General features: G+C 46.7%; 1 protein-coding gene across 1 annotated transcript in view; it reads right to left on the bottom strand.

The window, feature by feature from the left end:
• rims2b (regulating synaptic membrane exocytosis 2b) overlaps window positions 1–9,912 on the bottom strand; it is a 170,119-nt gene that overhangs the window by 35,655 nt on the left and 124,552 nt on the right. The window contains exons 28-30 of the mRNA XM_016571540.1: window positions 2,571–2,680; window positions 2,220–2,252; window positions 720–788 (exon numbers count right to left, since the gene is read on the bottom strand). Of these exons, the coding sequence (XP_016427026.1) occupies window positions 720–788; window positions 2,220–2,252; window positions 2,571–2,680 (212 nt within the window). The remainder of the gene's footprint in view (window positions 1–719; window positions 789–2,219; window positions 2,253–2,570; window positions 2,681–9,912) is intronic.

Here is a 9,912-nt window from a genome sequence, read left to right as displayed (position 1 = left end):
TTAAAGCAAAGGCAAAAGATGAAAAAGAAATATTGCTGAAAGCTAAATAAATGATGTAAAGAAACAGGCCCTTGGACTATGTTCAGAACAGCATACTACTCTTACTATTGGATTTGTGCAGTATGCCGTTTCTAGTAAAGTTAACAATATATATACAACAATAATATAGTTATTTTTACTTGAACTACTTTATTTAATAATACTTGTTTTATTATTTGGAAAACATTTTTTAAGAAACTCTGTGTAATACAACTATGTAATATGTACACTATCATTCAAAAGTTTGATTTTTTTATTTTATTTTTTTGGTTTTTAAAGAAGTCTGTAATTTTCACCAAGGCTGCATTTATTCGATCAAAAATACAGATACATTTCTTATTATTACATATAAATCTTTTGTAGAAATGTAAAAGTTTTTAATGTTATTTAATTTAATGTAACCTTGCCACAAATAAATAAAAACCTTACCACAAATTTTAAATGGTAATGTATAGACTTGCATATAACAGTATATATATATATATATATATATATATATATATATACAGTAACTTATATATAAATCAAGTGGCAGGAAAATATTATATTATATAGAATACAGTTATTCCAAGCAAAGGCTAATTTTAAATCAGCATTTTTGATTTTGGAAAAAAACATTCATTTCGGTGCATCACTAATAAAGACAAATGTCTATGTCTGCTATATAACGACAGCATTACCAGCCATTGCTTGTGTGGCTTGAGGAGGTGGAGGGGGCGGGGCCAGGGGTTGTGAAGCCCCTCCCACCACTTCAACATTCAGACAGAAATGAGCGTTAGAAAGACAGACAGAAGTATGCCATCAGAAATGAAGATGAGAAAACAAAAATGTGAAAAGAAAAGCTAAAATAATTTCCTATACCATTTACTCCACTTGGTCACTAAACATACTAACTACAGTATGCTACAGTAACCTCAAATGCAAATACAATTTCGCAAATTAAGTAATTTAATAACAAAAATGTAGAGATCCATTGAAGTGTACTATACATAGTCTATCAACAAACTTTGATGTAAATGCCAGAATATCAAGATCATATTTGCATTTTCCTGATATTAAGTGTCCCATGTGTCCTAAATATAATTTAACAGCCACAGTCTGTGGAAGAAAGAACAGGGGGCGGAGCAGGAGGCTGAGGTACCGCCCCTGTTCCTGCTTCATTGGTTGATGAGTTGTGCCAATCAAAAGAGAAAACAAACCAAAATGTCAAAGAACTAACCAATAAACTGTGACTATCACTGTGTGACTGAGAAGATCACTTCTAAGAGTAGACTGCCATTTCGAAAACACAATAAAAATATATATTTATCACTTAACATTGCTCATATGCCAATGATTATCACTTCTAAGGTTGCTGAGCCTCTGCTATAAACATACCAGAACTACTTTGGTTATTCAGCAACTTAAATGCTGTCAGAAGATGTTACTCACGTTAAAGGTCTGACATAAATTGCAAGTACCTCAACAAATTTCAATAAGGGCATGTAGATTTGTATGGAAGCCTGTTTACACTACAGAATAAAAAATATAAAAAAGGTAATTGCAATATTTTATCTCACAATTCTAACATTATTTCTTGCAATTTAAATCTCATAATATTGAGTTAACATTTTGTCATTCAGACTGTTATCTCAGAATGGCCAGTTTATATCTCACACTTGGGACTCAGTTCTGACATTTTTTTTTTTTTTATGATTACAGAATTATATCTCGCAATTTGGCATTTTCCAATTAGAGACCAATTAGTTGTTTTTTTCCCCTCAGAATTTACACTGAGTTTACTTCTATCATCTTCCAAGAAAAAAGTACTAATTGTGAGAAACAAAGTCAGAATTGTGAGATAAAGTTGCAATTACCCATTTCGTGGCATAAACAGGCTTCCGTATTTTTAATATCCATTGTAGCGGATTTGGACATTAATCCAGACATGGACGAAGTACACAGACTACACAGCATACATCGAAAATGATACATGTACAGAACTATTAATTGCACTAACATTGCTGAAGCAAAAACTAATACATCTGTTCAGTCCACTAAATGAATGGTAGTAGCCTGACCAATGACAGGTAAAGCTCACAGACCAGAGCTAACAGGTATAGTCAAACAGAGGAGATGATAAAGCTGTAATAAAGAAGACTGAGACGAGGCTAAACACACAGAAGCTAGTGCTTACAGACCTTCATAAGGCTCAGTAATGCCCTCGCCATCTTCTGGGAAAAAGGTGGGGAAAAAAACAATCCATGTTGTGTTATTCTATTGTAACATAATATTCTTTACCTGGCTTTTGTGGTCAAGATGGTTGTTTTTGCATAAGCCATTTTTGTGATAACTATTGTGCAATAATAGGTTATAATTATTTACTTATTTGTTGAATTTCTGTCAGTTATCCAATGGAAAGGTTATTCTTATTGTCCACATAAATGCATCTGGACGGCATCTGGTGACCCTAAACCCAACTAATTATTCAAGTTTTCCACCCAAGCGCCACAAACCCTGCAGTCTGGAAGAAGCCTGGTTTGTCTACTCACTTCTGTCCATAGAGCTCTTTGGTGGGACTTGCGGTAGCTGCCGACCTCTTCGACTCGATACTGGCGTGCTGCTGGGACTTGTTTGGACCGATCCCGTTCGGATGTTTGCCCTGCGGGACAGATGGTGTGTCAGGAATCAACGTAAAGCACTACATCTAAAGAAGTGCTCGTGGTCGAGTCATATACCTGCCCAAAACAGTTAGACTAAAGCAGAACACGCTGGTGAGAGCATACTAATAAAACAAACCTACTAACTACTATAAAAAGGGACACATACTGTATACTATTAAACAAAACAAGTCAATATTTGGCACACTTTTTTCTGGGGTTAGTAAAAAAAAACTAAAAGGAAGTAAAAACATCTGGTGAAATATATGTCCTGTAGATAAGGTACGTCAACATGTGCTGTACAGCAACCCACATAAGACTGTAGGTGAATATCACCAGTCAAGTCATATTTCACTCCAATATCAAAAGAAATCAATAAGAAATTGTATTTTTCAGCCTATTTTAGGACAATTTTTGTATGTGACATAATTATCACCAAAATTATACATATTCTCTCCCTCCCCTCCATTACTAAAACTTCTCACTATAAATAAATAAATAAAAATAAAACAAATATTATTTTCATTACTGCAATGCTATACATATACAGTATACACAGTATATCCCCCTCAGGGAACTCAAGCTGTTGGTACGCTTTGGGAACGCCTCTGCGTGACCACGTTCTGAAGCACGTGTGGAATCAGTCCATTGGAGAAGCGAGATGTCACGAGCGGGGTGACGTCGTGAGCAACCAGGAAGCTTAAAAGTCCACCTGGCACAGCACATGTTAGCTTCTGCTCTTCAGTAAGTGCGCTGTGGTATGTGCATGTGTGTTACACAAGCATTCAGTCAGTCAGTATATCTCTGTTAGTAAGACAGCGATAATGTTAAAGTGTAAAAACAAAAGTAAATCGGCGAGCGGACGGTGCTATAGATTGTGTGTTCCTCCCTGCCCTCATTATCTCACGGGTGGGGATACACACGATCTTTGAGTCGTCTGTTTGGGAGCGGAGCATGCACGGTCAGCTCTTGAGGGAGCACGCTCTGCGGTTTCTTCCCCCCAGAGAGAGAGCCAGGCGCTTCATCTCTCTTCCTTTGAGGAGGTTGATGTGATGAGCATTGATACTGAGGAGACCGTGGACTCGCTGCCACAGTCCCTCGCATATGAGGAGATGGTGGAGGTTTTCACTCGTGCTGTAGCCAAGTTGAAAATTGATTGGCCAGCCGAGAAGCAGGACATTCGTCAAAAGAGTTAATTAGACGACACTTCCTGCGCGTTAGATCACAACCTCCACGCCGAGGTGTTGAGGTTGTGGAATAATCTCGATTCATCCAGGCTCTACAGCCCCACTGTTTCTGACTATTCTAATATTGTGGGGCTGAATGAACAGGGATATGGGACGATGCAGAGGGTGGAGCAGATGCCCCAAGGCTTCCCACCAAGCCAGTCAGAACAACAACGGCCTTGGTGGAGAAAGTTTATACGGCAGCAGGTCAGGCGGTGTTACAGGCATACGAGGCCGACCTGCTTAAGGACCTGGGTGACAAAGAGGAGGTAGATTCCGACACAGTTTGAGGGCAGACCCCCCAGGAGAGGAGAGGTACACACCTCAGTACACAGTGCCCGATCCTCCTCAGTGCCCTCAGGGGGCTGTTCTGTCAACCCTGCCACCTCCGGTGCTTCAGGGCACAGCGGTCTCCAGCGAGCATACAGCACAGGAATGCTCATCCCCTCAAGTGAAGGCACCATAGCCGTCAGGTCAGTCGTTCCCTGCCAGTTATCTGCTTCAGGGCACCGAAAGTGACTCCTCTAGCCATACCAGAGGCTATCCCCGAGTGGCTGGTTCCTTTAGTAGACTTTCTGACAACGTGGAAACTTCTGCCAAATGTCTCACAATTGGTCCTGCATACTATAGAGAGGCTACAGAATCCAGTTTAGTTTCTCGCCTGCCTCGTTCCAATGGGGTTGTTCCCACAATAGTGGTTCCCGAGCAGGCTCTGGTAATGGAACAAGAAATAGACACTTTCTTGAGGAAGGAGGAAATAAAACATGTTCCTCCTCTCTCGAGAGACTCCGGGTTCTACAGCCAATACTTCATCGTTCTGAAGAAGGATGGAGGTTGCGTCTCATCATAGATCTGCATCTGCTGAACTGTGCTATCAAACACTTTCGGTTCAAGATGCTCACAATCAAACAGATTGTGTCTCAAATCAGGTCAGAGGTCTGGTTTGTCACAATAGATATCAAGGATGCATACTTCCACGTATCCATCCTTCCACAACACAGGAAGTTCGGCATCGAGATGTCATCCTCACTCATAAGAAAGAGCTGGGGTTGAGGCTGAATGCCAAGAAAAGTGTGCTTTCTCCAGCACAGAGGACCACTTATTTTGGCGTGGTGGGGGATCCAACGATGCAGGCATGTCTGTCTCCTGCTCGTATCGAATCGATTCTCAGAGCCGCAAAGAGAGTGAGAGAAGGCCAGTCACTCACTGTCAAACAGTTTCAGAGACTGTTAGGTCTGATGGCAGCTGCGTCCAATGTAATACCTTTTGGCCTGCTGTACATGAGAATTTTGTAGTGGTGGCTCAGGACAAAGGGGTTTTCCCGAGGGGCAACCCGCTTCGCATGATCAAGATCATGCAGCGATGCTTACGTGCCTTAGACATGTGGAGGAAACCTTGGTTTCTGTCTCAAGGCCCGGTGTTGTGGGTTCCTTGTTGTCGCATAACTCTAATGATGGACACATCCCTCACGGGTTGGGGAGCAGTCATGAGTGGCCGCTCTGGCCAAGGTCTGTGGGAAGGCCACCATCTCATGTGGCACAGAAATTTCCTGGAGATGCTGGCCGTGTTTCGTGCATTGAAACATTTCCTTCCAGACCTGCGGGGCCATCATGTGCTTGTCCGCACACACAACACATCGGTGGTCTCCTACATCAACCGGCAGGGGGGTCTGCGCTCGCGCCCACTATACAAGTTGGCACACCAGATCCTCCTGTGGGCTCAAGGAAAACTCCTCTCAGTCAGAGCAGTTTACATCCCTGGACACCTGAATCAGGGAGCAGACATTCTGTCTAGACAGGCTGAGGCCCGGGGAATGGAGGCTCCACCCCGAGGTGGTGGAGCTCCTCTGGAGGGAGTCCGGCCAGGCGGAAGTGGATCTATTTGAGTCGCAGGAAATGACACACTGCCCGGTCTGGTTCTCCCTCACGCATCCAGCTCCATCTTCTGCTAGTAGCCCCATTCTGGCCAGCCCAAGTATGGTTCTTGGACCTTGTGTCCCTTCTCGATGGCTCTCCCTTGGAGATTCCGATCAGGAGGGACCTCTTCTCTCAGGCGGGGGGCTCCATCCTTCACCCCCGCCCATAGTTATGGAAACTGTGGGCGTGGCCTTGAGGGGGCACAGCTCTTAGCATCCAGTCTCTTAACTGAGGTTGTTGAGACCATACTCCAGTCCAGAGCTCCCACCACAAGGAAAGAGTATGTGCTGAAGTGAAAACATTTTACCTCTTGGTGCGGACAGCGACTGCAAAATACAGTCAACTGCCCAGTTGGTACAGTTCTGGAGTTTCTGCAGGAGCATTTTCCACAGGGTTATCTCCCTCCACTCTGAAGGTGTACGTGGCAGCCATAGCTGCTTACCATGCCCCTCTGGGTGGTCAGTCATTGGGAAGAAACCCACTCTGTACTCGTTTCCTCCGTGGCACTTTGAGGCTGAGACCAGCACAGTGCACCAATGTGCCCAGACATTGAGGTGGTTCTGGAGGGCTTGTGCAATGCCCCCTTTGAACCCATTGAGGAGGTTCCAGATATGTTCTTCACCTTGAAGACGGTCTTACTCCTTGTTATATCCTCACTCAAGAGGATAGGGGATCTTCAGGCACTGTCAGTATCTCCCTCCTGCCTGGAGTTTGCCCCAGGCATGGTTAGGGCCTTCCTTTACCTGAGGCACGGGTATGTCCCTAAGGTGCCCACCTCTATGCTAGGGCCCATAGTGCTGCAAGCCTTCTGTCCTCCTCCCTTCCAGAAAGCTGACCAGGAGAAGCTAAATCTTCTCTGTCCAGTGTGAGCATTGGACGCTTACGTCCACAGAGCTGGCCAGTGGCGTAAGGCAGATCAGATGTTTGCTTTGATCCACCTGTGACGAGTGGGGCGGGGCCGAGAGCCGTGGGAACGGAGCGAGGCCGGTGGAGTGATTGATAATGAGCGACACCTGCACCACTCACCGGTCTCGAGTCTCACGGAGGAGCTCCGGAAGGATAAAAGGGAGGAGTGACGACAGTGAGACTCGAGACCGGTGAGTGGTGCAGGTGTCGCTCATTATCAATCCCTCCACCGGCCTCGCTCCATTCCCACGGCTCTCGGCCCCGCCCCACTCGTCACACCACCTATGAAGGGCTTTCGGGTGACCAAGCAGACCCTGAGCAGGTGGGTGGTCGAGGCCATCTCACTTGCTTATGAGTCCTCTGGCCTCCCAGCACCTATGGGGGTCAGAGCCCACTCGACCCGGAGTATGGTGGCCTCCAAGGCCTTATTCATGGGTGCTTCCCTGCAGGACATTTGTGATGCGGCGGGCTGGTCCTCTCCGCACACATTTGTTCAGTTGTATAATCTGGACCTGGCTTCTAACCCCAGGATCCCAAGTCTTCTCATCTTGATGTGCTCATCTGATACACACCAGACAGGGACTTGTTAGTATGGGGCGGCATTCTCACTCATTCCCAAAGGCCAGTCACTCACTGTCAAACAGTTTCAGAGACTGTTAGGTCTGATGGCAGCTGCGTCCAATGTAATACCTTTTGGCCTGCTGTACATGAGAATTTTGTAGTGGTGGCTCAGGACAAAGGGGTTTTCCCGAGGGGCAACCCGCTTCGCATGATCAAGATCATGCAGCGATGCTTACGTGCCTTAGACATGTGGAGGAAACCTTGGTTTCTGTCTCAAGGCCCGGTGTTGTGGGTTCCTTGTTGTCGCATAACTCTAATGATGGACACATCCCTCACGGGTTGGGGAGCAGTCATGAGTGGCCGCTCTGGCCAAGGTCTGTGGGAAGGCCACCATCTCATGTGGCACAGAAATTTCCTGGAGATGCTGGCCGTGTTTCGTGCATTGAAACATTTCCTTCCAGACCTGAGGGGCCATCATGTGCTTGTCCACACAGACAACACATCGGTGGTCTCCTACATCAACCGGCAGGGGGGTCTGCGCTCGCGCCCACTATACAAGTTGGCACACCAGATCCTCCTGTGGGCTCAAGGAAAACTCCTCTCAGTCAGAGCAGTTTACATCCCTGGACACCTGAATCAGGGAGCAGACATTCTGTCTAGACAGGCTGAGGCCCGGGGAATGGAGGCTCCACCCCGAGGTGGTGGAGCTCCTCTGGAGGGAGTCCGGCCAGGCGGAAGTGGATCTATTTGAGTCGCAGGAAATGACACACTGCCCGGTCTGGTTCTCCCTCACGCATCCAGCTCCATCTTCTGCTAGTAGCCCCATTCTGGCCAGCCCAAGTATGGTTCTTGGACCTTGTGTCCCTTCTCGATGGCTCTCCCTTGGAGATTCCGATCAGGAGGGACCTCTTCTCTCAGGCGGGGGGCTCCATCCTTCACCCCCGCCCATAGTTATGGAAACTGTGGGCGTGGCCTTGAGGGGGCACAGCTCTTAGCATCCAGTCTCTTAACTGAGGTTGTTGAGACCATACTCCAGTCCAGAGCTCCCACCACAAGGAAAGAGTATGTGCTGAAGTGAAAACATTTTACCTCTTGGTGCGGACAGCGACTGCAAAATACAGTCAACTGCCCAGTTGGTACAGTTCTGGAGTTTCTGCAGGAGCATTTTCCACAGGGTTATCTCCCTCCACTCTGAAGGTGTACGTGGCAGCCATAGCTGCTTACCATGCCCCTCTGGGTGGTCAGTCATTGGGAAGAAACCCACTCTGTACTCGTTTCCTCCGTGGCACTTTGAGGCTGAGACCAGCACAGTGCACCAATGTGCCCAGACATTGAGGTGGTTCTGGAGGGCTTGTGCAATGCCCCCTTTGAACCCATTGAGGAGGTTCCAGATATGTTCTTCACCTTGAAGACGGTCTTACTCCTTGTTATATCCTCACTCAAGAGGATAGGGGATCTTCAGGCACTGTCAGTATCTCCCTCCTGCCTGGAGTTTGCCCCAGGCATGGTTAGGGCCTTCCTTTACCTGAGGCACGGGTATGTCCCTAAGGTGCCCACCTCTATGCTAGGGCCCATAGTGCTGCAAGCCTTCTGTCCTCCTCCCTTCCAGAAAGCTGACCAGGAGAAGCTAAATCTTCTCTGTCCAGTGTGAGCATTGGACGCTTACGTCCACAGAGCTGGCCAGTGGCGTAAGGCAGATCAGATGTTTGCTTTGATCCACCTGTGACGAGTGGGCAATCACTCCACCGGCCTCGCTCCATTCCCACGGCTCTCGGCCCCGCCCCACTCGTCACACCACCTATGAAGGGCTTTCGGGTGACCAAGCAGACCCTGAGCAGGTGGGTGGTCGAGGCCATCTCACTTGCTTATGAGTCCTCTGGCCTCCCAGCACCTATGGGGGTCAGAGCCCACTCGACCCGGAGTATGGTGGCCTCCAAGGCCTTATTCATGGGTGCTTCCCTGCAGGACATTTGTGATGCGGCGGGCTGGTCCTCTCCGCACACATTTGTTCAGTTGTATAATCTGGACCTGGCTTCTAACCCCAGGATCCCAAGTCTTCTCATCTTGATGTGCTAATCTGATACACACCAGACAGGGACTTGTTAGTATGGCGCAATGGGCATTCTCATTCCCAAACCGTTCCAATGCAGATCGAGTTCCCTGAGGGCGTCCCTGCATCCCTATAGGGGCTTACTTCATCCTATCAGAAGCTAACATGCGCCGTGCCGGGTGCACTTTTAAGCTTCCTGGTTGCTCACGTCACCCCGCTCGTGGCGTCTCACTTCTCCATTGGACTGATTCCACACATGCTTCAGAACGTGGTCACACAGAGGCATTCCCAAAGTGTTCCGACACAGAGTCTCGTTCCATTTAAAAAGTATCACCCCCCTTTAAAATAATAAAATTTTGTTGCTTTGCAGCCTGAAAAGAAGATGGACACAGTTTTTGTTTTATCCAGCCGTATTTACTCAGTGCAACTTATAACATCCAAGTGAAAGATATAACACCAACATGTCATAAAAAATAAAAAAACAGAATCACTGAGTTGGAAAAAGGATCAACCCTTGTGTCAGTATTTTGTTGAATCACCTTTTGGTTTAATTACAGCCTTTAGTCTGTTGGGAT

This window comes from Sinocyclocheilus rhinocerous, unplaced genomic scaffold, assembly GCF_001515625.1.
Source record: "Sinocyclocheilus rhinocerous isolate Xijiao unplaced genomic scaffold, SAMN03320098_v1.1 scaffold622, whole genome shotgun sequence".
In the NCBI taxonomy this organism is placed as follows: Eukaryota; Metazoa; Chordata; class Actinopteri; order Cypriniformes; family Cyprinidae; genus Sinocyclocheilus; species Sinocyclocheilus rhinocerous.
This window is presented reverse-complemented; position numbering and strand designations above follow the sequence as displayed.